Below are 16,438 nucleotides of genomic sequence, written 5' to 3'. Positions count from 1 at the left end.
GAATAAAATTGTTGGTGGATCATATTCTTACAGCTTTTCTCTCCCCTGTCTTTCTTCTGGTCTGACCATCTTCTGGTGTCACTGTCATTCAATAAGCTCAGGTCACAAATTCACCTGCACTGACATCAATATATGATTAAAATCCAATTTCCTTCTGTAGTGATAACCTTAACTCACACTCCCTCTAAGGTATTTGGCTGACAAATTTATGTTTGCACATCAAACTGTGTCTGAAACCTCAAATCAGTGACATCACATTGCAGAGGCCACCACACTGGTCATGTGCTCTTCCATTGTCTTCTGTAAGAGACAAATGGAAGCAGAAATCAGCTGAAAACAGTGGTCAAGCTATGACTCAGTGACTGAATGCTGTTATTTTCTGTACATTTGTCTATAAAACAAAAATGGAAAAAAAAATCACAATGCCTTACTCATTCACTTGCAGAAGCTGTGTGGAGCTGCATGACTGATAATTTGTCAGGTCATCACAGCACAAGATGACTAATCTCTGAATCACTGTGTGAAAAGATAACAAAAGAAAATACATTATTGTTAAAATTTATAGCTTTGGCATTGCCTTTCCACATAAAAAAAATTAGAATCCTGACAGATAAGGGTTTTAAGAGCTACATTTCCTTTAAAGAACTTGTACACACTCCTGATTCTGATGTCAAGAAAATCATTAATGGACCAGGCTTTTCAGTCATTGGTTTCTATGTTTTTATTCTTTAGTTAGAAACCACTTCACTTATTATATTTCAAATAAAGAAGTCACTATTTTTCCAAATGACAGCTTTTGTGATGAACCAATAACTTCCCAGAGCGAATCCAGCTTATCCATCATAAAAATGTTTGTTGTTAATTCTGACCTATTCTGAAATTTTCTGTTTGGGTTTTCATTGCCTAAAGTTTGGTAGTCTATCTTTTGTCAGCAGCATGCAATGTGTATGCTGTGTAATTATAATATTGTAAGCAAGTGCTGTTCATTGCTCTACCTCTTCCAGGTTTATATTGTTCCTTTGTTTTAGCTAAATTATAACTATGAACTGTCAACACCAGGTAGCACATTTTTCTTTAAAATGTCTTCATGATCTTTTGACTTTATCAGTACTTTATTATTTCAAACCCCAGCAGGCCCAAAGAGTTCATTTCTCTTGTCCAGACAAATATAATCCTAGAAAGGAGATCTTAAACCACAACTCCAGATTTTTTTCATCCTCTTTTCCACATTCTTCGTTTGCATAATGTTATTAATTTTTATGTATTTTGCTTGTTTGTTTATTAAACAAACAAATACAAAAAAAGGAAAAACATATTCCTATTTTGGTTTATGGTTATATAAGAACACAAATTATTCATTTCATGATGTCCGCCTTTAATTTTTTGTTTTTCTTTATATATATTTTTATTATTAACTTAAAACTCCTTTTGTGTGTGTATTTTAAATGATGTTAATCAGGGCTACTCAGTTCAGTCAGAAAGCCGCAGTCCTGCAGGCTTTCAATGTGTCCCTGTTCCAACACACCTGACTCAAATTAATGAGTCCTTGTGCTGAACTTCATAGGCTGTTGGATCCATTTAACTTGAGTCCGTTGTGTTGGAGCAGGGAAACACTAAGCTTGCTGGACTGCGGCCCCCGTAGGACCGAATTGAGAGCCTTGGCGTAGATGTGGTTCATGTCTGTTGTAGTTACTCAGTGAATCCGCAAGGGGACAGCATCACGTTTTAAATTCCGGAAGCGGGTTAAGAAGAAAACCGGAAGTTTGCAGCGTAACGTAATGTTTTCATGAAACGCTGTAAGGTGGATCTCGATTGATTTCTTCCAGCTGTTTTTGTTTACCGGTAAAAAGACACAATGTCTGAAAGAAAAGTGTTGAATGTAAGTAGATTTTGGATGCCCTTCTTTTATTTTTGGATTATTTAGCGGACACAGACAGAACGTAAGAGCTGAAAAATGCCCAGGCTAGTTAGCAGTGATGCTATCTGTGACACTGAATGCAAAGAAAAACCTCTCAGTCACGTTGTTAATCTCCTGATGATTCCTCAAGACTTATCCAAACTCCACTAACTATACTTCAGAGTTCTTTATTTACATTAACACCCTAAAACTAACAACAACAAAATAGTTTCTTTCCATTACCTTGGTACCACTTCTTTTATTAGACCTTGATTAATTAATATGCCCATGAAACTCTGAATTTGTCCCCTTTAGGACATATTCCTGTAATGTACCTTTTTGTTTTTTCGTGCTGTCTCATATGATGTTCCCCATATACCAGACTTTTGTCCCTCGTTGATCGACTATTTTCTCTTGTGTCCCCTTTTTATTTTACAATATTATTGCTCTTAATAAAGCCTTAAAAATGTTGGAAGTGATGTTAATAGATTTATTTGAACAAAGTCGTTTTCTTTTTTTAGAAGGGTGATAATTTTTATAATAATCCATTCTTATTAACAGCTAGCTTTAAAGCTAACTTTGAAAAACTTGATCTTAGATTGCAACTTGTGTTTTGCTCATCCTTTGTTTTACTTGAGTTACTCAGCAGCTAACGTTTCTCTATCTTTTTAATTTCCACAGAAATACTATCCGCCGGATTTTGATCCGTCCAAAATCCCCAAGCTTAAACTCCCCAAAGATCGCCAGTATGTAGTTAGATTGATGGCTCCATTCAACATGAGGTATGTCTATTTCATCCATATGTGTAAGTGATTGTTTTTCTTGTTTGTTTATTTGTTTTTACAGTTGTGGGTAAATAATGGTGTTCTGGTTTAAGTCATTCAGCTGAAGCTGCAGAGAGTAAAGTCAGGTTTAAATAGGCTGTTTACCCCACAAACAAAGAGGATGGTGAGATTCCAGACAAGGCCCTCTAATATAATGGAGTTGGCCCATATTTTATTTATTTTCTGTAATTTAGATCAACTTTAAATAACACTTTAGAAAAGGGAAATATTTAAAAAAAAAAGTTGAACCTACTATTCTTGGTCACTGAGAAGATGTGGTTCAGTTGAGGTGAAAGATAGACCTGCATTAAAATCCATTTCAGCTCACCAGAATGGTCTGAACCCTGATTATTGTTCTTCCACATTGGAAATTCTTCTTTTTGTAAGTATTAGAAAGGGTCATGAATTCAGTTTTTTTTTTTTTTTTTAAGTTTTTTTTTTTTAAGTTCAGCCATTGTCATAAATTCTTTACTCTTAAAAGCTTATCTATACACTTATCATCACGTTTTCAGAAAGTGACTCCTAAAGTCATTTTCAAATCATTTCTGCCCTTAAATTTTCCAGACAGTCTAATGTCTGCAAAATTCACTCCAAACCTCACTCGGTTTTCACACAGTCAGCTTGAAAATGTGCAGAAATTAACAAGTTAGGCCACATGTGACAGCAGCAGTTAATACTGTGAGCCCTACTACTTCTCAGTGTTTCTTTTTCTCTTAAACCTCTTAGTGACCTCTGAGAACACATTGCCTCTCTGCTTGTTTGCAGGTGTAAAACATGTGGTGAGTATATCTACAAGGGGAAAAAGTTTAATGCACGTAAAGAGACGGTGCAGAACGAGCTCTACATGGGACTCCCAATTTTCCGTTTCTACATCAAATGCACCCGGTGTCTTGCTGAGATTACATTTAAGGTAAGTGGGAATTTTCTGCTTATCAAGTCACTGTTACAGGTTACAATGACATTTTTCTGTGTTCTGGAAGAGATGCCCTTAGTTTAACAAATAAAATAAATCCTCTTTCATGTTGAGAATAGACTGACCCTGAGAACACAGACTACGCCATGGAACATGGTGCAACAAGAAACTTCCAGGCAGAGAAACTTATTGAGGAGGAAGAGAAGCGAATCCAGCAGGAGAGGGAAGATGAAGAACTGAACAACCCCATGAAGGTCAGTATGAAATAATTCACTGTTTATACTTATAGAAGCAATAGAAATTAAGAAATGATGGTTGAGCAACCCTCCACCAGGTGTTGGAGAATCGCACCAAGGATTCTAAAATGGAGATGGAGGTTCTGGAGAACCTTCAGGAGCTGAAGGAGCTGAACCAAAGGCAGGCTCGAGTGGACTTTGAGGGAATGATCGAACAATACAGAGAGATAGAACAGAGAGAGAGGGAGAGGATAAAAGAAGAGGATGAACGGGAGACAAAGTAAGTGGGGAAGAGTCACAGAAGAATATTGAAACAACACCAAACATTTAAAGGCTGCTGCTTGTATATAAGTAAATAGTAAATATCTGTTATATGTTAGATTCAACATTGACATTCTAGTCTCAGTATTTATGTTCAGTTTGTCTTGTGTATTCTTATTATATTCACCATACTGTCCAAGCAGTATTTGCTTACACCAAGATGAAATATTGTTTTACAGAGACATGCTGGAGCGTGCTCTTGTAAAAAGACTTAGAGACTCTGACTCAGAGTCAGAAAAGGAAGAAGAGAGCAGCAGCAGCCAGTCGAAGAAGTCCAGTGCAGACAAACCAACTGATATCTTAACCACTGATAAGCCAGCGGAGACACAGGTCTGTATTCAAGAAGGTTTCTTTGCAAGGCATTGGGGAAATATGCTGTTGAACTAAATCCTTAATATTTCACTCTCATAGTGCACAAGTCTTGACCTTAGCTATTCTTGTTTTAGCTACAAAAACTACATACTTTTGCCTGCCTGACACAGATTGCATTCAGATGCACACTAAGGGCCTGATTTACTAAGATTCCTGATAAAGAGCAGGAAATAAATTGCACGTATTGTTTATGATTTGCAGGTGATCAATTAAGAATGTTGGCGCAATCGATAACAGGCGCAAACAGCAGTATTCAAATGAGGATTTAGCGTGCATTGTGGTGTTGCAATGGAGAGTTTAGAAGCAGAGCAGGAAGGTCTCAAACACAAAATGAAATTCGACCTGATCGAGATACAGATATTAGTGGACGAGGCAAATAAAAATATTGCTGATAAGTCTAAATGTCACCGGAACGAGTATTTGCTAAACTGTAAAAGTTGAAAAAAACCAGATGAGGTTAAGAGGATGGGACAAGATATAAGATGAAGTTCCAAAACAAATGTCATATAATAAAACCTTGGCAAATAAGACAAGTGGGGTCCAGCACAGGAAAGACCTAGCAACAGGTGCTGCTCACTTACTGTGAGGAGCAGATGACTGGAATACATGGTATGAGGCACTGGAACTGATTGCAGGGCAAGGTATGTGACATAACAGTTTTTGTTGACTAAATAAAACTTTCAGCCCATTACATATTGATTAAATAAACGTGCCTCCTGTGGCACATTTTATTACGCACAAGGTGCGTGCTGTGTGCGCTAATGGGGGCGCGTTGGAGCCACACTTGGCAGCGGTTCAGTGCTGTATCTGGGCTGACGATGGCGTAGAGGCGGTGGTGAGGGTTCTGAGTGCCAGCAGACCCAGAGCGCCGCAGCCACAGCTCATACTGCGTAACAGCCTTCAACACAGAAACAGCCATGTGTTTCATTAATCATTGCCTCTGGCATTCCAATAATATTTACACGAGAGGCAAAGATGCGCTCTCTCTCCGTCATCTTTTGGGGCGTCAATGCCTCCTCCTCGCAACAATACCTGCAACCATTTGTGCCAGTTTGCACCTTTAGTTTTAATGCTAAATATAGACACAAAATTAGCCAGTGCAGTCAGTTTCATGTTTGGTAAATCATATTGCGTGTAGCTACATTTGCTTCTGCTCCTCTCAATATTTTGCAATTCCTGGCAGAGACGTCCATATAGCATATTAAAGGGCAAACGCTTTACGTGTTATTTTGTCCATTTAATAGAAGCAATTCTCGGTGCACCTGGTTAGTAAATCAACGGCAACATGTTTTTGCACGAGTTTTCAAGTTTGTACACGTTTTTAAACACGCAAACCTTTTGTAAATCAGACCCTATCTAGAGCCAAGTCTGTGAGGTAGTGACTAATAGGTATGAGATTAAGAGAAAAACAACACTGCGGCTCAGCAGTTTGTTAGTTCAGCGAGACACTAAATCCCACATTGCTCTTGCTCATTGATGTGTGATTGTAAAGGATAGAAAAAAAATCTGTATGCTATTTATGTATAATACAATAACACAAAGATATTACAAAAACCTAAACAGACTAAACTTTGAGCATGAAATAAAGTTTCATGCTGCTTTTTCACAGGCAGCCTCAGCTGGAGGAGTGAAGAGGGCCAAGGTGGAGAGTTGGGAGAGGAGTGTCGGGACACTGGGGAGAGGAGGGACACTAGGCTCTCTGGTGGTGCGAAAAAAATCTACAGCAACAGTCAGCAAGCACAGTCCAGAGGAGGCCAATGCTGCTCCCACCTCACAAACAGGTAACACATTAGCATCTGGTACAGCTTATGAAGTCAGGCTATGACTGGTCACTGTCTTTATCAGAAGTTATCTATGATTTGGAAAGCACTGTGGATATTCATTTATTTTATTTTATTTTTTAAACAGATTCAAAGACATCACCAAATGCCACCATGAATGCTTCTAAAGTCGGTGCAACACAAAATGGTTCATCATCTCTCAGCCTGCTGGGGGCGTATTCAGACAGCGACAGCAATGAAAGTGAATGACAGCACTGCTATCAGCAGGATTTGTATTGTCAGCTGCCCCGAACAAGGGAATTAAAGTCATGTTGAGCAGATCCACTGAAAAATGGACCTGCTGTGAATTAGAATTTAAAGGAGAAATAACTATAAAGTTTGATTTACATGTTTAATGTTTCTGGTGCAGACGTAGCTTGAAGTAACTGCTACATATTTTAGTGTTTATTAAAAGATGTTTAACTCTTTTTTTCTTGTCATATATTATTCAACATTCAATATGGCTTTTTTTTTCTTTCCTCAGTATCCTCACTGTAAATCCTGCAATGCCCCTAATCAGTTTGTAGTACATTTAAATAAAGTATTTTTCATTTTCAGTCATATAAGTCCTCAAAAGGGTGGAATGTGTTTATGTAGCAGCATGAAAAGTGTGATACTGCAGCAATAAAATTCAGAATCAGTTTGATGCTAAATTTTTGAGAAGTTTGTGTAATAATGGTTGAATGATTGGTTCAGGCTTATTAAATGTGGCAATCATATTTATTGTGTAACATAAGTTAATTTACTCAAAAGCTAATCAAGGACAATTTTGAAGTATCTGCATCATGAAACATATCTTAAAGCTTTTTTTGTTGTCTTTTATTCCACTACTTTTTTTTTATCCCACTATAAGTAAACCATAGTCATAGGTAAAATATAACTTGTGATTAGAAATTATAAAAAAAAACTGTATGGTTGATCCTACCTGTCATACTTTGGATGCCTCATTTCACTAAAAAAAAGATATCACTTCAAGTGGTTGTTTAATTTAATTTGTTTCTAGCATTAAGAAGATTTTTCAATTAACAATTTAAAATAAACCCAGATGTGTTACAAAAAACGTAAGTTATACTGAGATTTGTTTAATTCTTTACCTGGGTTAGGAACAATTGGAGTAAACTACTAAATAAATGAGTCCCCCCTACACCATCTGCTATGGATTTATCAAAAATAATAATTAACTACAATGGTGTTTTGTTTCTGATACCTTTAACTAAAGGTTTTATGATCCAGCACTTTAGGAAATTATTTTAAGCTGTTAGAAATGTTATGGTACTTTCTGCACCACCATCAGTGAATTGCAATGTGTAGAAAAGTTCTAATATTTCTCTTAAAGGATGCTTTAAATGTAAGTCATATTATGTTTATTAGTCTTTGACATATTGATGTAGCTATTGGCCCATTAGCAGTTATTGTTCATATTTTTATTTAGTTAATATTACTCAGTGGAATTGGTAAAAATAAATAAATAATTGTAGCGTGAATCATATGTGAGAGATATGGATAATAACGTCTAGAGATAACTGTCTTTATTTATTTAAAAATACTAGCTTTAATGTCGACCCACTAGAAAATCAGCTAAAAACTCCCCTTTAAGCTTGTCCGCCGTCCCAGTGTTGTGTAGGGAGCAGACTGCTGCTCTACGGGCCAGTCCTGCTGCTAACGTTGGCTGACTGACCTGGTTTTCTGTATTTGTATTTCTTTTTTGACTTAATGTCTATTTTTTTTATCTTTAGTCCGGACGGCGTTAAAGAGAAACACCGGATGATAACCAGAAAGACATAACTGGAGCGGGGAACCGTCAATGAAAAGAAAGAGGGTGAGCCAAAAGGAATTGCGTTAGCTTTAGCTTACTTAGCTAAAACATAATTACAAGGAGATGGTTGATATCTGCACTAATAACTTCTTTAACTAATAGCGTTTTGACATTTAAAACAAGATATATCAGCTGTGTAGCTGTGTGTTGCTAGTTGGGAAGGAAATGCTACCGCTTAACCAATACTGCAAATAATTAACAGATTGAAACCCCTGAACTTATAAATGCTAACTGGCTACCTCAGCTGGCTAACGTTAACTAAGTTATAACAATCTGCTTGCTGATTCATGAAGTTATGGAGGTGATGAGGTTGGATTTTACTTTTGATTTTACAGGTTCTACTATGCATATTAAAGTAATAGGACTCGCCTATTGAGGCTCCAATGAGAATAAAATGGGAGTTTTTACGATGACCTGGTCATCATTGAAAGTGTAGTGATTTACACACACCTCTGTCCCCCCTTTCAGAAAATCATCAAGTGCTGCTCCTAAAGCTCCCCAAAGACATCATCTCTCTTGCAAGTCCTAATTTTGCCAAATTGCCTCCTCCAAGTACAAACTCCTTATGCAAAAGATGCACAGAAGGCACCACAGATAGTCAAACCAGTTGACCCGGCTCATTTCCCTGTAGGTCAGCACTGTTTAGACTAATTGATCTCCAGGAGTCATCCCATTAAACATTTAATTGCTCATTACTCATACCTTGTGTCCATAAGTAGATTTAGAAGGCCAACAAGTAAATCACCAGTTTTACCTTTGTATTGTTCTTTCTTTTCACTGCAAAACAGCAGACCTGTGAACATATCACCACAGGTGGTGACTCGTTTCACTTGTCAGTCTTTTTCTTCATTCTTCCTCTACTATGAACAAGATGGAAGCTACATCTTTTGAGGAAATGACTCGTCTCATCCTACACAGTCCAGCATAACTCACCAGCTTATTATGGTGGAGAAGTGCCTGAATAATCCCAGAAGCTACTTTGTTGGAGCAGTTTGTCTTTGCTTGGATCTTAATCAATCAGCGGTAGAGATTTATGAACGAGTGTCTGGATAGGGTCTTTGTCTGTAGGACTCAGCCTGAAACGGTTACATGAGGTCCATAAATAGCCATTGAGGTGAGATGCATCAACTTGATTATTTCAGATTCATGCCCTCCTAAATTGTTCCATACAATCTGTTTACTACTTCATCCACAGATCCATGGCAAAGTGGCTGAAGGACTACTTAAATTTTGGCAGCAGGCGAGATCCTCCACAGCCCCCAAGGCCAGATTACACTGAAAGTGAGATTTTGAGGGCCTACAGAGCTCAGAAAGAGCTGGATTTTGAGGATCCTTACCAACACTCTGATAAGGAGCACCAGAATGGCAGTTTCAGCTCCTGTAGTGCAACAGTGAGCCTTCCCTCTTTCCCTGCATTTGGTTCAGTGCTGCCTAACGGTGTGGAGGTAAGACACACAGGTGTTTGTATTCATGCATCCGTTTGGTTTGTTAAATACCATATGTCATCCCATGTTAATATACTTTTTGGTTATTAAAATTTTTTATTTTCTTATTTTTTAATTGAGCCATGTTTGTGCATTTATGTTCTGGAGGAAATACACTGTTATTTAGGTGTTTTTTTTATTATTATTTTTTTTTTTATTCACATGTGTTATGTTCAGGTGAAAGTCGTGTCTCCGAAACACAGGCTAATTAAAGTGGACTCTCAGGAGTTTGGGCGCTGTAAAATTCCCCTGAGTCCTGTGACTGTTCAAGAAGAGCCTGTAAGCAATTTTATTTTGTGTTTAAGTTTTTTATGTCATTATTTCATCTTTCCTCCCACTTTATTTTTTTCAATCACCATCATGATCACTGTTACAGCTCTAGCTTTTTTTCCCGCTCAACTTAAAAAGATCCCTTATGTTACATTTAATTTATGTGATGTCTTTTGTGTGTTTCCCTACCAAGGTGGTTCCCTCCGCCCCAGCAGCATCAGATGCTGACACGGACTACTCTGATCCATTTGATGCACAGCCAGACCCAAGATCCAGACCAAACTGGGAGCCCAAATCTGCACCAACAGACTGCTGCAGCTACATGGAGCCATTTGAGGCACAACGAATTATTTCAGGTTTATTTCAAGAACTTTGTCTTTTAAAACTCAAAGTCTGGATCCAAATAAAATATCATTCTTGTATTTTATGCTGACGTGAACAGCTACAACATTTTGTCTGGAATCCTAATGATCTGATGTAAAAAGTGTTGAGTTATTACAGATTTAAGATAATTTATTTTGCATGTTTGTCAGATCTTGCACACAAGGTTGGTAAAGATTTAAACACTTACTGCCTCTAAATGACCACAGATTTAATTTGGCTTGAATTTCTGGTTGTGTGTTTTGATTAGAGTGATCATAAACATTGTAATTTAGTGCTTTTTTTCTAACTCTGCAGAGCTGTTTGATCTCTGTTTACTGTGTAGAACTACAACTTGGCATGACGACTAACAGGTCTGGTAGTGGCCAGTTATACGATAATCCTTATGAGGAGAGGAGTCGTCACCACCATCGAGCTGCTCCACCAACACAACAGCAAACCGTGAGGGTTGAGGGAGGACTTGGCCTGATAGACAGCAGGGAGAGCAGGCTGCCTCAGGACGATGAAAGGCCAGCTGATGAATATGATCAGCCCTGGGAGTGGAAGAAGGATAACATCTCTAAAGCTCTAGCAGGTAAACTGGTTGTCCTGATACTAAAATTCAATTTTTTTCTTTTTTTTTTTTTAACCAATTTTCTTATCTCCATCTGGCTGTAGTCCAGTTTGAAGGTGCAGAAAGGGAGCGCTCACGAGCTCATACAGAACAGAGCAGGCTTACCAAAGCAGGCACCACATCGGACACAACTACACTCCGTCTGGTTGGTGACACTCCTCCTCTCCTGGGGGAGAGAGTGGATCCATTGCTCCCTCTGGAAAAGCAAGTGTAAGTTGACATCTGTAATGTCATAGTGAAAGTATTTTAAATGTTTTTTTTTTTTTCAAATGAATGGTAGTGATTTTTTTCTGTCAACAACTAGAGCATCTTGTGAGTGTTTTACCTTCCAAAAGATAGTTTTTATTTTTCTAATTTTACTTCAAATGTATTTGGAATGTTCTGAAGCATTGAAGCCACTCTTCTACATCTGCACACCATCAAAATCACTGAATAACTTGGAATTGCATCAATGACTCAGTGATCTGGAAACAATATTTGCAAAGTTCAAAGACTTTTATATTTAAAATGCAGGAACTTTTTCCCAGAAACTGTTTTTTGTCTTCCTCAACTCAAATTTATTTCTATCAAAGAAATCAGGCGTTAAACAGTCCGTGGGGATAAATTTCACCTTCAGAAATGGCTTTGGTAAGGACTTAGTACTTTTTAAATTATACATTTAATAATCACAGTAGCTAAATATGTTATATTTTAGCTAAGTCATAAAAATAACATTTAGACTAAACCAGTGGTTCTCAAACTGGGGGGCGCAGGTACATGAGAGGAGGTTGCGCATGGGATTGGGGAAGCGTAGCAGACAAACCGATGTTTTGACAACTGGGCTCTTTGAAACATTCTGGTCCACACTCCAGACCACTTGGTGGCAGTAATGCACCAATTTGTTTTTGCCAACTTCCAAAAAATATAAAGAAGAAGAGCTGCAGCCCAGAGATCACGTTTTACTGAACACATTACAGGAAGACAAGTGAGAGAGAGATGTGGAGAAACAGGTAACTGGGATGAAAGAGGACAGATATTTTGCTCTTGGTTTAACAGTAAATGTGTTTCTTATTACATCTCCCTCACATCTGTGATGTTATGAGTTACATAGTTAAAAGTTATATAATTATAGTAAGTTATATATAATAGAAAACCCATTATATATAATATAATAACAGAGACCCAGGATTAGGTCTCTGCTATTATATTGTCTTTGCGGATGATGTGGTTCTGTTGGCTTCATCGGGCCGTGATCTTCACCTCTCACTGGAGCAATTCGCAGCTGAGTGTGAAGCGGCTGGGATACCAATCAGCACCTCCAAGTCCGAGACCATGGTCCTCAGCCGGAAAAGGGTGATGTGCTCTCTCCGAGTCTGCAATAGGGTCCTGCCCCAAGTGGAGGAGTTCACGTATCTCTGCGTCTTGTTCATGAGTGAGGGACGGATGGAGCGGGAGATCGACAGGCAGATCGGTGTGGTGTCTGCAGTGATGCGGGCTCTGCATCGGTCTGTCGTGGTGAAGAAGGTGCTGAGCCAAAAGGCAAAGCTCTCGATTTACCACTCGATCTACGTTCCTACCCTCACCTCTGGTCATGAGCTGTGGGTAATGACCAAAAGAACAAGATCGTGAATACAAGCGGCCGAAATGAGTTTTCTCAGCAGGGTGGCCGGGCTCTCCCTTAGAGATAGGGTGAGAAGCTCAGTGATCCGGGAGGGGCTCAGAGTAGAGTCGCTGCTCCTCCACATCGGAAGGAGCCGGATGAGGTGGCTCGGGCATCTGGTTAGGATGCCTCCTGGACGCCTCCTTGGTGAAGTGTTCTGGGCACGTCCCACCGGAAAGAGGCCCCGAGGAAGACCTAGGACACGCTGGATGGACTACATCTCTCGGCTGGCCTGGGAACGCCTCGGGATCCCTCCGGATGAGCTGGTGAATGTGGCCGGGGAGAGGGAAGTCTGGGTTGCCCTGCTTAGGCAGTTGCCCCCGCGACCCGACTCCAGATAAGCGGCAGAAAATGGATGGATGGATGGATGGAAATAATATGCAAAAAATGTATAAATAATTAAAATATGTATAAATATGACTGAAAATGTTTATTCCGCCAAAGGGATGCATGGTAGAAAACGTTTGAGGACCAATGGACTAAACTAATGTGGCTTCAATGTGCTGAGTAGATACTGATGTAACTGATCTGTGTAACAAAAACAACCAGGATGTTTAGAAATGTGTAGCATAAACCGATTTTGTGTTAATATGGTAGATAATATAAGACATAATTGTCTCTGACGCTCCTTGCCAGAGAAATAGGGAGGAGCAACAAATTTTAGCACTTGATTGCATAATCCACCCTCTGTCCTAGACCTCAGTGGAAAGGGAAAGGCAAAGGACTCACGCCTGAACACATCCACAAAAGAATGTGGAGTAAAGATGCAGCCATAAGCTTACCCAGTAGAAGAAACCGTGCAGTGAATAAATCTGTCCTGTCATGTTTCCTGTTGGCGGCCTGCAGATGGTACCATGGAGCCCTGAGCCGCTCAGAGGCAGAATCTTTGCTGACTCTCTGCAAGGAGAATTCTTACCTGGTGAGAAACAGCCAGACCTGCAAGAATGACTACTCACTTTCACTCAGGTAAATATTCCCACTCAAACTGTTTCTACCTACATAAAATTGTGAATTATTTCTATTAACACTCACTCACCCGTCTAACTCCCTGAAGCAAATTTCACATCTACTCATGTCTTATTTGTAATGTCATTGGAATTTGCTCAAGGGGAGTTATTCTATATTGTACTCCTCTGTGCTTCAAAGATTATTACATTTCTACTTCATTTGAGTACTGTGACAGTCTGTGGGTGTTGAGAATGTCAGAATTGAGCCAAGAGGCTACTTTTGTCTTGCACAATTATTCCTGTACCTGTTCCCATGCAGTTCACTTCTTGTTAGGGATGTGCATTTTAAGGGATTTTTGAAGTCGACAAATGAGGCTAATAAAAGTTGATTAATTATTTTCGTGACATAATCATTTTTAAAATAATAAAAATTTATTCCCAGATGGAATTTGAAAAATGCTTGTAAACGGCTTGTTGTATAAATCCAGCTCTAGTGGCCTTTATTGTACAGTAGGTAGGGGGAAAGGGAGTCAGGAGAGCCAGGATTCAAACCATGGCTCTCTTCATGGAGAAGCTGTGGCCTCTGTCTTTGTGACTGCCCAGAAACAGTTAGTTTCTCACAGTTAACTTTGTCTGCATGTCCCGCACACAACTCTCCTCCACACAACAGTCAACTGTTATAAATGGCAGTTGACCTTAACTAATAAATTAGTCATCCCTACTTCTTTCTTCTCCATTTCTCTCCTTAACTTCATTTTTTTCCTGACTATGACACCTTGTAGGTAGGTAAGCAGCTGTGTAGAATTGAAACCCTCCCTGGGAATTACGCTAAATCTCACACTATACTCTTTGTAAAAAATTTTTTATGTACTGGTACTAACTTAAAACTGAATGATTTGATTCCACTGTAGGCCAAAAAAACCCTATATATATATATATATATATATATATATATATATATATATATATTAATGAGTGAAATCTGAATATCCTAAACATACATATTTCTTCCAGATGGCATGTTGGACTAATTTGTTTACGAATGTCCATTTCATAATCAGGTTGTTCTCATTTGTTCCATTTCTCCCTGTCAGGAGCTGTAATGGCTTCATGCACATGAAGTTCACCCGGTCTACAGACAGCTGTTTTGTTCTTGGGGAGAACAGTCCTCCCTTTGCCACTATCCCTGAGGTCATCCACTACTACACTACACACAAGCTGCCAATCAGAGGAGCTGAGCACATGTCCCTGCTGTATCCTGTCATAGTGCAGACCCTCTGACCCTGACACACACATACTGTCTCTCCTGGTGCTACTGACAACCATACATACTCAACATTTACGTATTTCTACCACTCTCCTTGATACCTTTTCAATGCCATTCTACCTGCACTGCTTTAAAGAGATTGGGCTGTTTTGTGCCATGTTTTCTTTTTATCCCACTCCCAGTAACTACACTGGTGGTTTAACAAGAGAGCGGAGTGCCTCATGAACCTGTGAAAAAGTGTTGTCACTGAACTCCAGAACATCAGCAACCATTGATAGGATTTTTAGCTGTGTACATTTAGGGCAAAGAAAAAAATTAATTCTAGTCTTGAAGTGTCTTGAAACAGAAGAAGTTATATGATATTATACGGAGAGTTTTCTTCATTACTGTCTGCAGAGTTAATAATAGGAGACTGTACTATGAAGGGACTTTCAGATCATAATGGCCAGTTGCATTATTTGGACCTTTAGCTTGTGCCAATAATCCCAAGTGATTTTTTTACCCCTCTCCTTATTTTAATGTAAATTCTCTAAAAGACTGAACAAAATGATGGAGGTTGGTCATGAGGCTTTACACTAGCTGTAGGTGTTTGAATATGTACTTGACAGGTTGCTGTAGCTACAAATACTGTTAATTCCCTTTAAGTATTAGTTATCATATGAACCAAACACTACATGATTAATCATGGCCATCTTTTGGCTCTGAAAAATCTGTGTGTTTCAGAGGCCTGTGAATGTTCTATGATGATATAGATATGTGCCCTTCAATGTTTTCTCGATTCGTCATGTTAATGTGTTAATAGCACATGTCAGACAGACGTGACACATTCCTGCAATACTAGTTTATAGAGTAATAACCACAGTATTATACTAAAAGCTTGTGGTTTTGTCATCCCGATTATCAAATAAGCTTTGGTAGTTTAATTACTGTTTTATAAGATTTTAAATGTCAGCTCAAAATAAAGGTGTTGTCTGTTTTCAAATTGTGTGTGTATTGTGTTATTTTATAGATCGTTGTAACTACATGGGGTTAATAAAAGTCAGTGAAATAAAATTTATGGTTATTCAAAGGAGCCTCTCTTTTGTATTTGGTTATTGGTGATATGAGGTAGTTGTGGGACAACAGGTTGAATGTGTCAGCTACATCCAGGCCAATTAGCTGCCAGTTAGTAACTAAAAACTGTTATTTAAAGTCATATTTTTTACAGCAATGAAAATATAATTACAAAGGCATGGCTTATCAGACAGTAAGTTTAACTTTAAAGCAGTACTACTGAACTTTGGCAGACTTTCATGCTGGCACCTCAATAAAGACAAACTGGGCATCCGTCTCTTCTGAATAAAATGTCAAGCATGTTAAATCTTGCGTTACCTTTTGCTCTATAATTTTCGTTTTATTTTCCTCTGATAATGTCTTTCTCTACTGAATCGTCCACGTTGTGCATTCAAAACAGCCAGTGTCTTGATATCCAGTTGTTTCTGTTGTGAAATACGGATTCTCAGCCTCAGGGTGCTGCAGGGCAATGACGGCCGCACGGTGTGCATAAAAACGTCAGTGTCATCAAAATGAGTCAGAAGCACAGAGTTTTACAGTTGGAAATGTATTAAATGACAATTTGGAAGCTTTAAAATGTAGCAG

At 38.6% G+C, this 16,438-nt stretch overlaps 2 protein-coding genes and 1 long non-coding RNA gene across 5 annotated transcripts; 2 read left to right on the top strand and 1 right to left on the bottom strand.

Annotated features, from left to right (window-relative positions):
* Nucleotides 1–1,514: 1,514 nt before the first annotated feature.
* Nucleotides 1,515–13,192, bottom strand: LOC121631003. The gene is made up of 3 exons (XR_006008650.1): nucleotides 13,111–13,192; nucleotides 4,651–4,653; nucleotides 1,515–1,525 (listed from the first exon to the last, which is right to left on the bottom strand). It is a non-coding gene; the product is annotated as an uncharacterized LOC121631003 (long non-coding RNA).
* Nucleotides 1,763–7,336, top strand: yju2 (YJU2 splicing factor homolog). Its single transcript, XM_041971595.1, has 8 exons — nucleotides 1,763–1,879; nucleotides 2,579–2,679; nucleotides 3,487–3,631; nucleotides 3,754–3,888; nucleotides 3,969–4,150; nucleotides 4,371–4,521; nucleotides 6,173–6,344; nucleotides 6,472–7,336. Exons 1-8 carry the CDS (start codon nucleotides 1,856–1,858, stop codon nucleotides 6,591–6,593), a joined length of 1,032 nt encoding a protein of 343 aa, XP_041827529.1. The 5' UTR covers nucleotides 1,763–1,855; the 3' UTR covers nucleotides 6,594–7,336.
* On the top strand, nucleotides 7,999–15,854 carry LOC121630999 (SH2 domain-containing adapter protein F-like). Of its 3 annotated transcripts, XM_041971593.1 has the most exons (9): nucleotides 7,999–8,202; nucleotides 8,668–8,830; nucleotides 9,395–9,644; nucleotides 9,861–9,962; nucleotides 10,147–10,309; nucleotides 10,660–10,908; nucleotides 10,992–11,157; nucleotides 13,433–13,552; nucleotides 14,628–15,854. In XM_041971593.1, exons 3-9 carry the CDS (start codon nucleotides 9,399–9,401, stop codon nucleotides 14,812–14,814), a joined length of 1,233 nt encoding a protein of 410 aa, XP_041827527.1. In that variant the 5' UTR covers nucleotides 7,999–8,202; nucleotides 8,668–8,830; nucleotides 9,395–9,398; the 3' UTR covers nucleotides 14,815–15,854. The 3 variants fall into 3 exon arrangements, with proteins under 3 accessions (XP_041827527.1, XP_041827526.1, XP_041827528.1); XM_041971592.1 differs by lacking the exon at nucleotides 8,668–8,830 and having other exon boundaries at nucleotides 14,628–15,853; XM_041971594.1 differs by lacking the exons at nucleotides 8,668–8,830; nucleotides 9,861–9,962.
* Nucleotides 15,855–16,438: the final 584 nt, after the last annotated feature.

Source organism: Melanotaenia boesemani, chromosome 20, assembly GCF_017639745.1.
Source record: "Melanotaenia boesemani isolate fMelBoe1 chromosome 20, fMelBoe1.pri, whole genome shotgun sequence".
In the NCBI taxonomy this organism is placed as follows: domain Eukaryota; kingdom Metazoa; phylum Chordata; class Actinopteri; order Atheriniformes; family Melanotaeniidae; genus Melanotaenia; species Melanotaenia boesemani.
The sequence above is the reverse complement of the archived record's forward strand: the minus strand, read 5'-3'. Positions and strand labels throughout refer to the sequence as shown.